At 36.2% G+C, this 19594-nt stretch overlaps 1 protein-coding gene across 50 annotated transcripts in view; it reads left to right on the top strand.

The window, feature by feature from the left end:
* Positions 1–19594, top strand: part of dock3 (dedicator of cytokinesis 3) — a 406352-nt gene that overhangs the window by 294993 nt on the left and 91765 nt on the right. For all 50 annotated transcript variants that reach the window (XR_015522243.1, XM_087304578.1, XM_087304583.1 and 47 more), the window contains exons 13-14: positions 5842–5930; positions 6692–6817. Coding sequence is in view for 49 of the 50 variants with exons in the window: in XM_087304578.1 (XP_087160704.1) it covers positions 5842–5930; positions 6692–6817 (215 nt within the window). In the remaining variant the exon portion in view is untranslated. The remainder of the gene's footprint in view (positions 1–5841; positions 5931–6691; positions 6818–19594) is intronic.

Genomic DNA, 19594 nt, shown 5'->3' on the forward strand with positions numbered 1-19594 from the left:
TAATTTGTTTTCAAATTTAAATGTTATATTTTTTTATACATTAGGTGACCAAGTGTTATTGTAATTAATATAATTAAATAAAATAAATAATTTTAAATAAATAAAAATAAACATAATTTAATAAAACCATTTCACTTAAATAAGTTGTGTATTAGGGCTGCACGATACTGGAAATTACTGACACTGCTATATTGTGGCAAGAGTCACTGAAAGCGAGTGTATTGAACCCAAGTGCAGTTTATTATCAAAATGTGCCAACCACAACGTAACACTAAACTTGGCATAACTACAAAACAAAACATGAATATAACCCGAAATAAACTCATGGCTTGCAATGTCATAGCAAGAACAAATGAACAAATGAATGAAAAAGAATTACATTAGTCTAAAAAAAGAAGAATTAAAAGACTTTATGAAGGATGAAAATCTCCAAAACACAGTTTTTCCCTGCTGTGTGTCGCAATAACGACATCACTTCCCCTCAGGCCAGAAATCTGCTTGGTTCACGATCCTCCAACAGTTAGCCTACAGCGGTTTAGCAGCCACTAATGCTGGAGCGTAGCATATGGCTCAACTCAGTCTCCTGAGAGAGTCGTGATTCGCTTCCTTGTGGGAGATCTTTACTTGACAGTGCAGTTTCTTTCTTTTGGTTGCTGATATATCATTCAAAGAGCCAATTGACGAACACCAAGCCATATATCCTATAGAAACAGACACTGAAGTCAATTTCGACAAATAGGGCTGGCTGATATGACATTATTATAAGTCATAATAAATCATCCTATATCTTGATAACTATATATATATATATATATATATATATATATATATATATATATATATATATATATATATATATATATATATATATATGAATATGAGCAATATCACACGAGTAGCAGTGCGATATGGCTGTAAGTCAGCACTGGTGGGAGTGTGAAATTATGTTCATAAAACAGTTCAACGGCAAAATCGTGTATATAAAAAAGAGAATCAAACATGGAGAGTCTAAAAACCCTTTTGTATAAGGAACTACTTTCGTCCAACATTCATCCACATCTGCAGCTGATGTCAAAACAGCAGAAGCCGTTACTAATTGTAACGCCGGGGAGTGACACTGACAACAGAAGGTAGGACCCAAATGCAGGTTTATTCAAAGTCAGGCAAGCGATGGTCAATTCAGGTGCAAACAGATATATGTAGACTAGTGATGTGACGTTGTGCGCCGTGGCTTCGGAGCATGTATCAAAAAAACGATACATCTCGCAGTGAAGCAGTGTACCGGAGCTTGATTCGTTTTGCCATCATCACGTGATCAGTGACGTCCGAAGCTTCATTTTCGCCTTTACCCACATGACTGCTTCGAATTTTGATTCAAAGGTTTAAACACCCTCATAGTAAAGTGTATAGCGAGAGAATTGGCGTCTATTACATACATTTGTTTCAAAGCACTGCACCAGTCCCACACACCAGTAATTAAACTAAACTACAATAGTATTTTTTAGTAAAAAGGTTTTGAACAATACTAAAGTGTATTAGCGTATTTTTTTATGACTATCTTTGAAGAAAACCACTGCATATCATAGTATTGTGTTTAACAGACACAATCTGGTGAATGCGACCCTAAAACATTGTTCACATAGCGTCCTCCTAGAGCACTCGCCTTACAACCAGGAATTGCTGGTTCGATCCCCGCTTGGAGCAGGACTAATTGTGTTATGATAAACTTTTGAATATCTTGGATCTTACTACAATCATCAGTTGTGTAATGTAATATATCTTGTGTAAAAACTACAGTAATTGAGTAATTTGTTTATATTGCTGTTGTATTACTACATGAATGAGTTGTTCAGTTGTGAACATTTGACATTATGGCAACACAGTGCTTTCCCACACTTTCACCAGAAGAGGTCCTCATCGAGCTCTGATTTAGAAAGCTTCGAGTAACGAACCTTTTTCCGATACAATTGAGTTGAGCGCTTCACTGGTTCAGAAAGCTTCATTTCACCATCACTAATGTAGACAATCCAGAATCGTAATCAAACACAGGCGAGGGGTCAGAAGGCAGGCGGCAAACAAGGACAAAAGGATAAACTAGGCTAAGGTCAAAACACAGAGAACCAAGACAAGGAAAACGCGTTGTAGTGTTACTTTTACAGTTAACAAGACTATGCAACCTGAATGAGTGTGTGTGCTGCTTAAATATTGTGTGTAATCAGTCTTGAAGCAGGATCAGCTGTGGGATTCTAATTAGTGGAGACTTGGAGCATGTGTGTGTGTGTTTATCAGCAGATTTGTAGTCCTAAATGTGTGTGTGTTTACCAGCGACATCTGGTGGTTGTTCGCTGGTGAACATGACACTAATTTACCAACGTCACTCTAGAGCTAGTGTTTGAATGATTCTCAAGTATGAAGTGTTGACAAAACAGCTGATTTTGCAGACATTTTAAGATTGTAAAGCTGAACTTGACATGAAATGATAAGAATCATAAACTTGACACTTTTTGATAAGAATTGGTTTGTTTTTAAATAACACTAACGAACAGTTACAATCTTTTAAACAATCACAGCTTGTGCACTTACTCTTTTTAACTTTTGAAATTAACACACTTGTGGAAGTGACAACAAATTTTAGCACTGTTAGACTTAATTGCTACCTAAATTACATTGTTGAAACTTCAACTGACTTCAACTGTATTTACAGTATAGACTGCAGTTAAATCACTATTTCTTCATTTGCATTTGAAAGTGTATATACTCAGAAATGTACACATTTATATGTGAACATATTTCCCACTTTATTTGGAACTTCCGAGCAAATTTTTGATTCAAAATGTAGCAATATGAATAAAATGTAAAGAACTTTTCAAAGACAAATGATAACAGGTTCAACATAAAAACTCAAATCATCACAAAAAATGTAAACATAGCTCTTTGAACATTTCAACTAGTTTATATTATTCATGTTTCTATCTGAATCCCCTTAATGATGTGTAATATTGGACTCATATAAATTATGAAAATGTGTTTTGTAACACCACAAAATAAACGATAGAGCATATTATGAAATTGTAGATTATTTATTTTGTATATATTTATTGATATATATATATATATATATATATATATATATATATATATATATATATATATATATATATATATATATATATATCAGAATCAGATGGCTTGCTCAGGGGAATAAATGTGCTTACTTCAAAGCCATTAAAATATTATACTATTAATAAATGAGACCCTAAATGACTAAACCAATCCTAAAGTGCACAGGTACATTTTTGGGGGAAAACAATTATTGAATCAAAATGATTCTTTTTTCTTTTGACAAAATGACATTTTGTACATTTCAATAACTCCAATATAAATGTTTTGATTTGTAATATGAATTCCTAAGAATGAACTCTTGAGGCTTGAACCTTTAGATTCCAGATAATATATAAAGCCCATTTCACATTTACGCTACAGACAGGTTCTGAGATCCATGGTCTGAAATGGTTTCTTGTTTTGCCTAGCTTAGTTCTTAATTTTTTTTCACCGATAAATTGTTTTTAAAAAGATGCATGGGAGTACAAAAAAACTGGAATATAGCATTTAACAGATTGTTTTAATGCAATCTTTTTTTATTAAACTTAAACCTCTAACATGTAAAAAACATAAACGTTAAACGGCTTCTCACAGGTTTGAAATATACTTGCGGTGGTAGCCTGATTGAAACACACCATTTTTTACCCACATCACATAAATAGTTACCTATATGCAACAAACACAACATATTCAATTTTTTACAATAATTTCATTTATTTTGACAATGTTATACACAGTTTACTGTCAATTGGTTAAAGTAAAAAAAAACTGTTAAAAAAGACATCCACTTTTTCTTACATATTTAGTAGCCATGAGCACCGCTGACAGGTCAAATATGTGTCTGTCTTTCAAGTTCAAAGCGAACTTGAATGAAAAGCATTTTAGATACCTATATAAAATAGCCTATGTATTAGCATAATGACATCCTCAAATTAATAAAATATACAACAAATGCCGATGTTTGGTTAAATTAGGTGGATACAAAACAGTGTAGAAGAATGATAATAACTGTAAAAAAAAACGTGTCACTAAATAAACACTAGCACTGAGTCAGACTAACAGGTTTTGTTTTGTTTTGTTTTTAAATGCTTAATATATAACAAACGATTGGGCATTTAACAAAAACAAGTTATTTCAAAGTCATTTCACTCAAGTCCAAGTCAAGTCGAGTCTCTTTTGGATATTTGTCAAGCAAGTCTCAAGTCCTAAATTTTGCGACTTAAGTCTGAATAGAGTCCCCCATTTCCCCCATTTCACAAAAAAAAAAGTGTGATTCACATTTTTGCCAGAATCGTGCAGCCCTAATGCAGCGGTTCCACACTAGAGTTCCATTGGGTGTTGTGGCAAATGAATAATTCTCTGTGACTGGATAAAGCCCAGTTTTACTTTCAGACCTGGGGCCTCATGTATCAACGCTGCGTACGCACAAAAACTTTGCGTACACCAGGTTTCACCCTCAGAATCACTCACGTTTGGATTTACTAACGATGAACTGAACGTGGGAATGTGCGCAGCTCCACGGCAGCTTTATGGCTGGCGTACGCACATTTTTTGTGCGTGTCTGTTTTATTTCCATTGGCGACTCCTAGAGGTTGTTGTGTTAAATTCCTCTCTACAAAGTGTCTGAGCCTTGCAATGGCAGCTGTATGAGACGGGTTCATCTAGCAGGTATATAAGGTTTGCATACCATACAGTTGACCAGCTAAACATTAAAACGCAATTTGCAGCGGTCGCCTGTTTTCCCAATGTAATCTGAGCTATCTACTGCACACACATTGCTATAAAGACACTTTCTGATTCACGCATGCAGATTCATCTTCAGATACAATTCCATTCAATAAATGTGCAAATAAAATATGATGCACAGCCTTATTAATGATTCCTACTTGTCTTTCTTGTAATAAATAGCAGGCAAAATCTGATATATAGTGGGGGGAAAAAAGAAGAAAGAGTTCATAAGACGCTGGATTCGAACCGAGTTCATGCTCGAACGTATCAAAACATGTTGACATGCATCTTACGAGCTGCGCCACTGAGACTGTTAAGAGTACTGCAACATTTTACACCTATAAATCACACTATTTCTTTTTTAATTTCAATTGCGATGTTCAGACACAACTGTGCAAAACTCTCAGCTAAACTCTCCCAATCTATTTTTTTCTTTTGTTGTTTATTCCGGAGAACAAACTTGCAAATAAGACCACTTATCTCCGGTCTATCTCCGAAAGTAGCACCTCCAATTCACATTCTGTTCAAAGTTTCTCTTTTTGCTTGCTTTTGCCATTGCTTTTTCGTTGGGTTTTGCCAAAGTAGAGTCATTAGCATATTCATAAGGGGGAGGAGGCAGGGAGGGGTTTTGTGCTCGTGCATGTGGCGCTCAGTTTCACGTTCATTCGGATGTACAAAAGAATATGCGTGGGATTCGGCGTACGCAGTCTTTCATACATCTGAATTTTTTTCTGCGTACGCACATTTACAGCTTTGTGCGTACGCAATGTTTTAGTAAGATTTCCACGCGAGTCTTCGTACATGAGGCCCCTGGTGTATTCATAAGGGTTCTTTCAGGACAAAATCTTTTACTGAGGACACTGCCTTACACATGTATACTCATTCATTACCTTTAGTGACTGCAAGCATCTGGGAATTACTGAAATGCTGATTCCACCTGCTTCATCCGTTTGACAGCACTTTTTTTATTCTTACTACAAAGCCTCATCCTTTATCTTCTGTCTTTTACAGGTGTAATAATGAAAACGAGTGGTACCAGATTCATGAGAACATTATCCGCAAGTCCAGCACCAAATACACCGCTCCCAGCACTAACTACGGTAAGTGCACTTAGAAAACGGTCAAAAACTCAACTAATAAACTCGAGAGGACTTGTCAAATGAGCATATATCCCCCATATTTAGAATGTATGTTTAAGAAGACAGGATTTAAGAGAGTCTTTAAAAAAATCAATTTGTGAAGGACAAACTGACCCTGGCCAGTAATCAACTGTGAGTAAAACCTGATCTGGCAGAGATCCAGGTCATCTTGCGAACCTTAAAAACCAAACGAAGATCATAAAATAGTTCAGAATGATATTGAAGAGCCTGAAAAAAGCCGCATGAATGAGAAAAGCCAACCCTTGGGGAAAATAAGATCATAGAGACGGGTCTTGAGGTATCGTTCAGACGTAATTGGTGTGTTAGCTGCACTAATTGAGAGCGTGTACCACCATCGAGGGGAAGGCCTAGAAATACAAATTCTGGACCTGGATGAACAAAAAACCTTCCAATTGGGAACAGAGGGGAGCCAGGCAATCAGAATGAGTGATTGCAGCAGGCGGGTCGGCGGTTTAATGAAGGATTGATGGTAGCGGAGAGCCAGGTCATTAGCGCCATTGTTAGACCCAAAACAATGCCTTGATTGAATTGAATTGTGGCACCGAGACCTGTGCAAAATCCTAACATTAGAGGCGTCGATCTCTGCGCTGCGTTCTCCAAAACAAAGACCTCATTTCAGCAAATAAACAGCGACATAATGTTGAGGATGATTACAGCGGTCATGGTAATGAAGTCGTCTCACATTTGGCCGTGCTTTTCAGGTCTGATCATCTCACTGCAGCTGTTGAGAGGCGACATGGAGCAAGTGCGCAGGGAAAACCCCATGATATTCAACCGTGGCGTCGCCATCACACGAAAACTGGGCTTCCCTGATGTGATCATGCCAGGTAAGTTGAAATCAAGGTCACGGTTGCATTTTGAGATTCGTTTCGGGACCTGAGCGAATCCACGAGATAAGAAAGTAGGTGCTTGTGAGAGGTTAAGAGTTAGAAAATGTACTGTACCCGCGCTACAGTCTCAGAATAGTTATTTAGGAGTGAGGGAAGGAAAAAGAAGTGTAATACATACAGCACTGTGTAAAAGTCCTAAGCACTATACCAGTTTAATTGGTACAAAATTAAAAGTCTGTGTTTAATATGGCTACTTTTGGCATCAAGCTTGGACTGTTTAGTTTTAATTGTCCTGATATTTTCTGAAATAATGTGCTGTGTGATATGAGGAGTCCTTCAGCACTTTCCAGAGTTCTTCTTTAGGTTTAGAGTGTCATATCTTTCATTTATGTTCAGGTGATCTTATACAGTCTTTATAATATTCAGGTCTGGACCCTGTGGAGGCCATTTCATGACTGTCTTAATATATAGAAATAAACTTGAATATATTAATTGTATACTGTTTCCAGAGTTCTTCATTAGGTTAAGAGTGTCAGATCTTTCATTTATGTTCAGGTGATCTTATACAGTCTTTATAATATTCAGGTCTGGACCCTGTGGAGGCCATTTCATGACTGTCTTAATATATAGAATTAAACTTGAATATATAAATTGTATACTGTTTCCAGAGTTCTTCATTAGGTTTAGAGTGTCAGATCTTTCATTTATGTTCAGGTGATCTTATACAGTCTTTATAATATTCAGGTCTGGACCATGTGGAGGCCATTTCATGACTGTCTGTGTTTCATCAGCTGTTTTCTTTCTCCAAATAGAAAATTTGAGTGTATGGATTTGAGTGAAACTTAAATAAATGAAATTAAGGTCTAAATATAGAGTATTAAACTTGAATATATGCAATGATATACTCTTTCCAGAGTTCTTCATTAGGTTTAGAGTGTCAGATCTTTCTTTTTCCGATCAGGTGATCTTATACAGTCTCTATAATGGTCAAGTCTGGACCCTGTGGAGGCCATTTCATGACTGTCTTACTATATAGAATTAAACTTGAATATATTAATTGTATACTGTTTCCAGAGTTCTTCATTAGGTTTAGAGTGTCAGATCTTTCATTTATGTTCAGGTGATCTTATACAGTCTTTATAATATTCAGGTCTGGACCCTGTGGAGGCCATTTCATGACTGTCTTACTATATAGAATTAAACTTGAATATATTAATTGTATACTGTTTCCAGAGTTCTTCATTAGGTTTAGAGTGTCAGATCTTTCATTTATGTCCAGGTGATCTTATACAGTCTTTATAATATTCAGGTCTGGACCCTGTGGAGGCCATTTCATGACTGTCTGTGTTTCATCAGCTGTTTTCTTTCTCCAAATAGAAAATTTGAGTGTATGGATTTGAGTGAAACTTAAATAAATGAAATTAAGGTCTAAATATAGAGTATTAAACTTGAACATATGCAATGATATACTCTTTCCAGAGTTCTTCATTAGGTTTAGAGTGTCAGATCTTTCTTTTTCCGATCAGGTGATCTTATACAGTCTCTATAATGGTCAAGTCTGGACCCTGTGGAGGTCATTTCATGACTGTCTTACTATATAGAATTAAACTTGAATATATTAATTGTATACTGTTTCCAGAGTTCTTCATTAGGTTTAGAGTGTCAGATCTTTCATTTATGTTCAGGTGATCTTATACAGTCTTTATAATATTCAGGTCTGGACCCTGTGGAGGCCATTTCATGACTGTCTGTGTTTCATCAGCTGTTTTCTTTCTCCAAGTAGAAAATTTGAGTATATGGAAGAGAAGCTTCAATAAATAAAATTAAGGTTTTAATAAATAGAATTAAACTTGGATATATTAATTGTACACTCTTTCCAGAGTTCTTCTTTAGGTTTAGAGTGTCAGATCTTTCTTTTTCTGTTCAGGTGATCTTATACAGTCTCTATAATGGTCAAGTCTGGACCCTGTGGAGGCCATTTTATGACTGTCTGTATTTCATCAGCTCTTTTCATTCTCAAAATAAGATTTTACCGCGGTTAGTGGATCATTATCATGATGAGAACGAAAGTATTACCACTGAAGTACTTTCCAGAAGGAATGGCATATTGGATTAAAACCTATCTGCACTTTTCAACATTCACAATTCCATCCATTCAGACAATATTTCTAACAACGTTACTGGAAATGCAGCTCAAACAGCCTCTCTCCAACGTTGTCTTTCACGTCTTAAACAATTAAATTAAAATAATTAACTAACAAACTAACAACATCAACTGAAAGATCATTTATTCATGCTGTATAAATCTCAATTTAAAAAAAAGACAAAACATTTTACACTTATGACTGGTTTTGTGGGTCACATATATCCATTATACCATCAGTAAAATAAATCATGTAATGTTAATCTAAAAGTTTTGCACAGTACTGTAAATTTTTGCCTGGATTTGCAGAAGATTCTGACTGAAATGTCTTCAGGGTAACAGTGGTATACACACCAAACGATCCTGTCAAGTGTATTTGAAAGAAGAGTCATTTGATGAAATATTCAAATAATTAAACATGCTCTATTTAAAGCTGTTCAATGAGTATAGTGTAGCTCAAAAATGCTATTTTACATCGTTCTAATATTTATATTTAAAAGTTATAGCCATTTGCCATCAATAATGTTTAATCATATAATCACTTACTATTTTATAGTAGTTTATATATATATATATATATATATATATATATATATATATATATATATATATATATATATATATATATATATATATATATATATATATATATATATATATATATATATGTGCCATGCTGCATGATGATGGAGCTTTAATTTACTCATATTTTACATTTATTTTCACAAAACAATTTAAATATACTTGTAGACAGATAACTTGTATTCAATATTAGTGCTAAAACACTATTCAAAAAGCGTTTTTGTGGTATCATACAGTTTATAAAGCCTTGGTATAGCTACAAGATTATTATTGAAGTTTTTAGTGAGATGTTATTTAATAAATTGGCTTATTTTTAACGATTAAATTGGGAATATTCATGTTGTCTAATAAATAATATTTATCCAAATGTAATTTTCACTTTTAGATAAATATCAGATGTGATTCAGTGTGTTCCCTAAATTGTAATATTTTTAGACAAAACACTTCTTTAAAAAATGGGTTGTTTGCCATAACATGAAAATAATCATCACATGTGCAAGAACTGTGCAAAAACTCATTCTTATCCTTGAAATATGTTGGTTATTTCAGTTTGCACTGTGTTATGATGTGCTATGCTGTTAATGTGTTGTATGAGGTTTCTCCGTCTATGCTTACAAAACTGAAGTCTGCACATTTTTAAAAGATTTGTGTTCAGATGACAATATTAGCCTGGTTGTCTGGTTGGTAAATTGACAGATAAAACACCAGAACAACCAGTAAATAAAAATAAAAGCTCTCACTAAACAACTTTCCGGGATTTTTAAAATACAAAGAGGTTGTTTGTATGTATATGTAAAGAATTTCATAAATGTCGTCGAGTATTTTCTGTACAATTCTGAACAAGATTTGATCGAAGTGTGAAATTACATACAGTTGAAGTCAGAGTTATTAGCCACCGTTTTTCTTTTATAAATATTTCCCAAATTTTGTATAAAAAAAAAATAGAGCAAGGAAATTTTCACAGTATGTTTGATAATATTCGTACTTATGGAGAAAGTCTTATTTGTTTTATTTTGGCTAGATTAAAAGCAGTTTTTAGTTGTTTCAAACCCATTTTAAGGTCAATATAGACTGATTTCACGCGGCCGCCATTTTCAAAAGCGAAATCGAGGCTGCGGTGGGAAAAAACTCGGAAGTATCATTGGGAGTTACATAGGAATGTTGTGTAACTGGCTATATATCTTATCAGCGAAGATAAAGTGACACAAATGTATCATTTCTCCACCTTCCGGGTGACCCAAAGGTCCAATCTGAATGAATGGTGAATGTAAAAAGGGATATCAGAGCTCATTTTCAGCTAAGTTAAGGTAAATGGCACTAGTTAGCTAACGTTTTCTTTCCCAAACACACGTTTAAGATGCCATTTATCAAACGCGAGTTAATAAACTGATTCTTTCACTATATTAGACTTGTCACGATACTGAATTAAAAGAAAAACCGGCAATTTCGCACTAACATTTAAGGCAATGTTAATGGCTTTCTTAAACAGCGCTGATTTGCCATTGTGTTCACGTGTTCAACAGAAATGATTGTGATTGGCCGAAAAGGTCATCAGTTCACCCACCGCTGTATACCGAGCACAAACACAGACGAGCCGAGCGATCTGCTTGATGACTTGACTGATCTTGACGCCTGCTTCGTGCTCCAGTCCGTGTATCTGTGTTTGCACTGGGTGAAGAGCGGTTAACTGAGTGCAAACTAAACACAGATACACGGAGACTGAAGCGCGAAGCCATGAAGATCAGTCGAGTCATCTGGCTCAGCAGCGCTTCCATGTTAGCGGGAAACAGCAGGGTTTAAAACTTCAGTACCAGGACAACACTATTATAGACAACACGAGGGTGTGCTGCAGAGGACTGCAGTGTTTTATCATTCACCGGGTTACATAGGCTCAAGCATGAAAGCGTCCCCACAGTGTTTAAACTAGTGCCATGAGCTGAAGCCTAGGAGGACACTTAAGCGTATCACTAAAATTGTGATCTTGTTTGATGCTAAAATGCTTTTTTATCGTTTAAAATAAACTTACTGAATGATATTAAAGTAATGTTTACACCATTTCTGCATTTTGAAATTGGGCAACAGCTGGAGGTTTGTAGTACACAGCATATTACTACTGCATGTTTACAGTGCTGGTCCTATACTTCCGGGTTTCTTCTCACCGCAGCCTCGCTGTGGTTCTTTAAAATGGCAGCCGTGTGAAATAAGAGTATTATTAGCCCCCTTCAGCAATATTTTTTGTATAGCCTACAGAACAAACCACTGTTATACAATAACTTGCCTAGTTACCTAGCCTTACCCTAATTAACCTAGTTAAGCATTTAAATGTCACTTTAAGCTGCATAGAAGTATCTTGAAGAATATCTAGTCAAATATTGTGTGCTGTCATCATGGCAAAGATAAAACAAATCAGTTATTTGAAATGAGTTATTAAAACTGTTATGTTTAGTATTGTGCTGAAATCTGCTCTCTGTTGAACAGAAATTAGGTTAAAAATAAACAGGGGGGCTAATAATTCAGGGGGGCTCATAATTCTAACCTCAACTGTATGTATCACAAATGCAAGCATTGATTGTTTTCTGTGCACACTTACTTACCCACTACCTGGCAAACCTCATAAAATCAGCCTTCCATGTCTGCATCACTTTTCATGCGAAGGTTAAAATAATGCGCAAGCCCTTTAGCGAGTCTTGAGAAATGGCCTTTAGCAAGACCAATAATCACGCATAACAGCACATAATCGGCCTCATTGCCTTTTAACTGCCCAGAATCAAGCTTATATAAATGAATGTGACCCACATTTTGACAGACTGTACCGAATCTCTGCTATAAAACCCTAGAGGGCCTGTAAAACCAGCTGGACTCTTGCCACGTCAAAGTTGAGTTAAGAAATCCCTTCTCTGTGATTCAGAAGGAGCCTTGGGGCATCTCGAAGTTACTAGCTATAAAACTGTGTCAACTGTGTGCCTTTAAAAAAGAGGTGAGGGACTTGATGGAGCTCAGGGTACTTTCAAATATCTTTCTGTTATTGGTGCCAATCTGGTATCTGGTGGTAAAACTAGTTAAACTTTGTTTCAACTTTACAGTTTTCATTGGCTTTGCAAGATGGTGAATTAGTCTAAAGTGACTACTAACTCTGACAGCAAGTTTTCTAAATGAATACCAAAGAGACACTTTCACAACAAAGGAAGTTAGTTTTTACTAAATCTGTGGTTTTTAGAACATTACAAATTACCATAGCTATGTTTTCATCCAAATACGCAAATTAGTCTTAGAATCGTCAAATCGTCACTTCCTGACTTCCTAAACTGGCAGCAAATATCAAAAATAAAAATGGAATTTGCTGCAATAGAAGCCACTGTGGGCTCTTTTCCCATAGAGTTATGAACTTATAAAACCTTCTGCATCAGAAGATGAAACGCAATTAGCTCGTGCTGGCTTTTGGAGACTTAAGACAGTTCTGGAGGTAAAAATATTGAACCACTTTGATGACTTTGCCTAAGGGGTTTTAGAAAGACCAAAACTACATTTCTGATGTTTTGCAATATAGTCGGTCCACTGGTTTGTTTAATTAGTAAATTAAACAAATAATATCAAATATTGACATATAGTATCAAATAAAATTATATTATTATTGTATTGCAGTTCTTCAAGCTGAAAACACGGAAATTATGAAATAGTCAGCCAAGAGTCCTGATATTAACCTGATTGAAATTGTCTGGAAAATCCTTGCCAAAAAAGTAATGGCTAATCCCACTAGAAAATCTTTTGTGGTTTCTTGTGAGAGACTAGTGATGTTTTTGAGAGACTAGTAGTGTCCTGTGTGAGACTAGTGATGTTTTCGAGAGACTAAAGTGTCCTGTGTGAGAAACTAGTTGTGTTTTTGAGAGATTCATAGTGTCCTGTGACAGACTAGTGATGTTTCTGAGAGATTAGTAGTGTCCTGTGACAGACTAGTGATGTTTCTGAGAGATTAGTAGTGTCCTGTGACAGACTAGTGATGTTTCTGAGAGATTAGTAGTGTCCTGTGACAGACTAGTGATGTTTCTGAGAGATTAGTAGTGTCCTGTGACAGATTAGTGATGTTTCTGAGAGATTAGTAGTGTCCTGTGAGAAACTAGCAGTGTCCTGTGAGAAACTAGCAATGTCCTGTGAAAGACTAGTGATGTCCTCTGAGAGACCGGTTATTTTTGTTTTTGAGAGACTAATCATGTCCTGTGAAAGACTAGAAGTGTTTTTGAGAGATTAGTAATGGCCTGTGAGAGACTAGTAATGTTTATTAGAGACTATAGTATCATGTGAGAGACTAGTAATGTTTTTGAGAGACTAGTAATGTCCTCTGAGAGACTAGTAATGTCCTGTGAGAGACTAGTGATGTCCTCTGAGAGACTGGAAATTTATTTATTTATTTATTTATTTATTTATTTTTTTGAGAGAGATTAATCATGTCCCGTGAGAGACTAGTAGTGTTTTTGAGAGATTAGTAATGCCCTGTGAGAGACTAGTAATGTTTTTGATAGACTAGTAATGTCCTGTGAGAAACTAGTGATGTCCTCTGAGAGACTAGAGATGTTTTTTTTTTGAGAGACTAATCATGTCCTGTGAGAGACTAGTAGTGTTTTTGAGAGATTAGTAATGTCCTGTGAGAGACTAGTAATGTTTATGAGAGACTGTAGTGTCATGTGAGAGACTAGTGATGTTTTTGAGAGACTAGTAATGTCCTGTGAGAGTCTAGTGGTGTTTTTGATATATTAGTAATGTCCTGTGAGAGACTAGTAGTGTTTTTAAGAGACTAGTATGTCTAGTAATGCTTAAGTTGTTTAAAGTTAAAAGCTTGACACTTGCTATTCATTTTTTTGACTGCTGTAACCTTTAGTTTTGTAATTTCCACAGCAATATTTAATGCAAAAGTTATTGATGCGTTCTAATTTTGACCCCTGTGTTTTCCACAAAAGCTCCTTGGTTCCTTACTTGAAATTGTCTGGAAAATCCTTGCCAAAAAAGTAATGGCTAATCCCACTAGAAAATCTTTTGTGGTTTCTTGTGAGAGACTAGTGATGTTTTTGAGATACTAGTAGTGTCCTGTGTGAGACTAGTGATGTTTTCGAGAGACTAAAGTGTCCTGTGTGAGAAACTAGTTGTGTTTTTGAGAGATTCATAGTGTCCTGTGACAGACTAGTGATGTTTCTGAGAGATTAGTAGTGTCCTGTGAGAGACTAGTAATGTTTATTAGAGACTATAGTGTCATGTGAGAGACTAGTAATGTTTTTGAGAGACTAGTAATGTCCCCTGAGAGACTAGTGATGTCCTCTGAGAGACTGGAAATTTATTTATTTATTTATTTATTTTTTGAGAGACTAATCATGTCCTGTGAGAGACTAGTAATGTTTATGAGACTATAGTGTCATGTGAGAGACTAGTAATGTTTTTGAGAGACTAGTAATGTCCTCTGAGAGACTAGTAATGTCCTGTGAGAGACTAGTGATGTCCTCTGAGAGACTGGAAATTTATTTATTTATTTATTTATTTATTTTTTTGAGAGAGATTAATCATGTCCCGTGAGAGACTAGTAGTGTTTTTGAGAGATTAGTAATGCCCTGTGAGAGACTAGTAATGTTTTTGATAGACTAGTAATGTCCTGTGAGAAACTAGTGATGTCCTCTGAGAGACTAGAGATGTTTTTTTTTTGAGAGACTAATCATGTCCTGTGAGAGACTAGTAGTGTTTTTGAGAGATTAGTAATGTCCTGTGAGAGACTAGTAATGTTTATGAGAGACTGTAGTGTCATGTGAGAGACTAGTGATGTTTTTGAGAGACTAGTAATGTCCTGTGAGAGTCTAGTGGTGTTTTTGATATATTAGTAATGTCCTGTGAGAGACTAGTAGTGTTTTTAAGAGACTAGTATGTCTAGTAATGCTTAAGTTGTTTAAAGTTAAAAGCTTGACACTTGCTATTCATTTTTTTGACTGCTGTAACCTTTAGTTTTGTAATTTCCACAGCAATATTTAATGCAAAAGTTATTGATGCGTTCTAATTTTGACCCCTGTGTTTTCCACAAAAGCTCCTTGGTTCCTTACTTGAAATTGTCTGGAAAATCCTTGCCAAAAAAGTAATGGCTAATCCCACTAGAAAATCTTTTGTGGTTTCTTGTGAGAGACTAGTGATGTTTTTGAGAGACTAGTAGTGTCCTGTGTGAGACTAGTGATGTTTTCGAGAGACTAAAGTGTCCTGTGTGAGAAACTAGTTGTGTTTTTGAGAGATTCATAGTGTCCTGTGACAGACTAGTGATGTTTCTGAGAGATTAGTAGTGTCCTGTGAGAGACTAGTAATGTTTATTAGAGACTATAGTGTCATGTGAGAGACTAGTAATGTTTTTGAGAGACTAGTAATGTCCTCTGAGAGACTAGTGATGTCCTCTGAGAGACTGGAAATTTATTTATTTATTTATTTATTTTTTGAGAGACTAATCATGTCCTGTGAGAGACTAGTAATGTTTATGAGACTATAGTGTCATGTGAGAGACTAGTAATGTTTTTGATAGACTAGTAATGTCCTGTGAGAAACTAGTGATGTCCTCTGAGAGACTGGTGATGTTTTGTTTTTTTGAGAGACTAATCATGTCCTGTGAGAGACTAGTAGTGTTTTTGAGAGATTAGTAATGTCCTGTGAGAGACTAGTAATGTTTATGAGAGACTGTAGTGTCATGTGAGAGACTAGTGATGTTTTTGAGAGACTAGTAATGTCCTGCGAGAGTCTAGTGGTGTTTTTGATATATTAGTAATGTCCTGTGAGAGACTAGTAGTGTTTTTAAGAAACTAGTATGTCTAGTAATGCCTAAGTCATTTAAAGTTAAAAGTTTGACACTTGCTATTCATTTTTTGACTGCTGTAACCTTTAGTTTAGTAATTTCCACAGCAATATTTAAAGAGCCCATGTTATACATAAAAAAAGGGTCATATTTCGGTTATATGGATCTCCAACAACATACTGATATGCATGCAAGGTCAAAAAACACTTTCATGGTCTTCTAATATGAATTTAATTTTACCCAATTATCCCAGTGACTCCCATATGAATCGTTTAGCGATTCATTTGTTCCCAAACCCCTCCTTAGCGCAAAGCTAATCTGCGCTGATTGGACCGATGACAGCCTGTTGCGATTAGTCGACAGCGTTCAGCGCTAGACAAATGCCCAGCGTGAGACAAATGCCCAGCGCGGTTTGTCAAGCCCCTGGCGGACGGGCCCGCGTCATAACCCCGTGACCGTCATAACCCCTCGCACGGGAAGTATGAACCGCACTTAGCAGTGAAAATGAAACCGATAGCGTGCACATCATTTACTGAGCGTGATTTCCATGACCGAGCTTTTCTCCCTTCTCAGCTGTAACTTAGATAATTTCTATTTGCAATTATTGCGGTGGCACCTCTTGCGTGAAGTGTTATATGTTCTCAGGGCTTACCTGTACTCTGCTTTGCCCAAAGATCCCATCCCCAGCCAGGGGGTTGTAGTGCTCACCAGCGTGTAGCCTTTGTGCCTAATAAACTAGCCTTATTTTGCATGCACCCTTGGTGTATTGTCTGCCCATTCTCACAAGTCTCATACACCAGACTTTTCTGATCCTTCCTTTAACAAAAGAATGAATCGCCCACTGTAAGCGTGTAGACTGCTGAATCAATTATTTCCCCTCACACTTCCCATAATATCCAGGTAAGCACAGCCTCTTCTTGACTCATGACTTCAGGATCTGTTTGTCTTCGCTGCTGTGTTAGTGGGCAGGACGCAGGTTTAATTTTCCCGGGTTTGCGCCCACAACAATTTTGTTTCGTAGTCACGTTTCGTAAGACTCGTTATGAAGACGATTCATTCTAACCACTATGAGTCGACTCTTTTTTAGATGAATCAATAGTTTTAAAAACTGTCCACTTTCAGAATTAAGCCTTAGCTGGGTATTTCACTTCAGTTAGATCTGTGTTACACACTACATGAAAGCTCATTTTGGAAAACCCACACTTGGGGCTCTTTAATGCAAAAATTATTGACGCATTCTAATTTTGACCCCTTTGTTTTCCACAAAAGTTCCTTGGTTCCTTACTACCAGAAATTTCTTCAACTTTTCAATGAAGAAGATTGCATTATTTATGAAAATGAAAGAAAATTTTGATTTAATTTTGATCTCTATTGTACATACAGCACCCCTTCTTTCTATTCATAAATTCTCATATGAATGTCAACACTGGGATTTGAAAATAAGGGATATTATAAGGGAACAGTTCAGCTTATTAAAATGAATAGCTAATATAAAGAAACAGAATCAAGTCTCAAGTCTCAATCAAGTAACAAATCTCAATAGCCGTTTCTTCACTGTATAACGTACACATTCTGATTAAAGAGCAACGAATGAATGATTTATTTAGATTTTTCGTTTGATTACATTAAATAACAGGAGTCACTTTAAAAAGGCACACATCTAACGTTATAATGAAAGCATTCCATTTCTTTCCTGACTTTTTATGCTCATTTAGGACGAAATTACTTGTGTTTGAAAAAAAAAACACCAAATCAACATCTTTAGATCTTATTAATATTAGTTATCCAAACACACACCCAAAACCCAGACTTTCACTGCTTCGAATCACGAGTACATAATCCATTTAACGTTAGTAAACAACGTCTATTTATTACTATGGAGTGCGTCAGCTGACAGTCATGCAGCGCTATATGACTGTTTTGAGGATTGAATATGAAGGGGAGACAGCACCTGTAATGAAAAGGAAGGGAATTGTGCCGTTTTATGTTTATTTTAAAGTGTTTTTATGCTCGAACAAAGCGAAAGCACAGAACAGACTCACATTTAAGAGTAAGGGCGGCCCCTGGTGGTTCGGCGGTATTGGTTGAGGCTCAGCTCTTTAATGTTTATTTGCCACCTGTCAGAGAAAGACTGAAAATACGGGTTAAATACAGGAAAATAGCTTTACAGGATGATAGCGGGATAGAACTGTAAAATTTGGGAGAATCCCGGGAAAAACGGGAGGGTTGTCAGGTATGCAGGTATGAGTGGATAGAGGTCTCCTCCATTTTCTTCCTTGGAGCCCTCACTTATTTGTCTCTGAATTAATGCTTCCTTCTCCTTCTGAAGAGCTCAATGATTGGTTCATCATCCACAAATCGATCAACTCGCGGTAGCTCAATAATAATCACAGACCAGGCTGTGCTCTTTAAATTCAGCATTTTGAAACGCCAATAAGTCGACGGGTCTCCGAGAGTCCTGGTTCCTTGGGTTTCTGAGGAAGGCATTTTTTTTCCTGAAAGAGGCTTAGATGCTATTGAACCGCAATGTCTGGGAAAAACCCTTGTAATCTCATTTCAGATTGCTGCATTGACTGAATTCCTTTAAAAGATCAAACTCGGCAGGTTTCTAAAGCATAGACACAGCCATGGGATTCATTGTGTTCAAAAATAAAACAATATCTGTCTGTCGAGCAAAGTCAAGAAGTGGCAGTTAGATGAAAAGTCAAACTGTTAGCATTATGAAATGTTAATGATAGTCAAGATGTCATGCTCTATTGATGGAATTTACATATTAGTGTACATTAATTACAGTGTCAGACAGGATGTGTTCATCAGATTCTAAACCCTTCCGGGCATTTGGCTTTCTGGATTTTCTTTGCAAACATGCTAGAACACACGTTAGCAACACTTATAGCAACACTAAAGCATGCTTTGAGTGCTGTGAAACCATATTTAGTTGATCTAACTCAAGCATACATCAACTTATCTGACAAAAAAACGTAATAGATTTGTGCTCAGGGTCAGTGTTTCCCAACCCTGCTCTTGAAGGCACACCAATAGTACATATTTTGGATGTCTACCATATCTGACCCATTAAGACTCTTCTAATGTTGATGAGTTGATTCAGCTGTGTTTGATTAGGGAGAGGTTGAAAATGTGTACTGTTGGTGTGCCTTTAGGAACAGGGTTGGGGAACACTGCTCTGGATAATATAAGGTAATGTACGTGTAAAAAACATTTAGCGAGGATTCTAGAATTTGCA

Source organism: Danio rerio, chromosome 22, assembly GCF_052040795.2.
Source record: "Danio rerio strain M-AB ecotype USA chromosome 22, GRCz13ab, whole genome shotgun sequence".
In the NCBI taxonomy this organism is placed as follows: domain Eukaryota; kingdom Metazoa; phylum Chordata; class Actinopteri; order Cypriniformes; family Danionidae; genus Danio; species Danio rerio.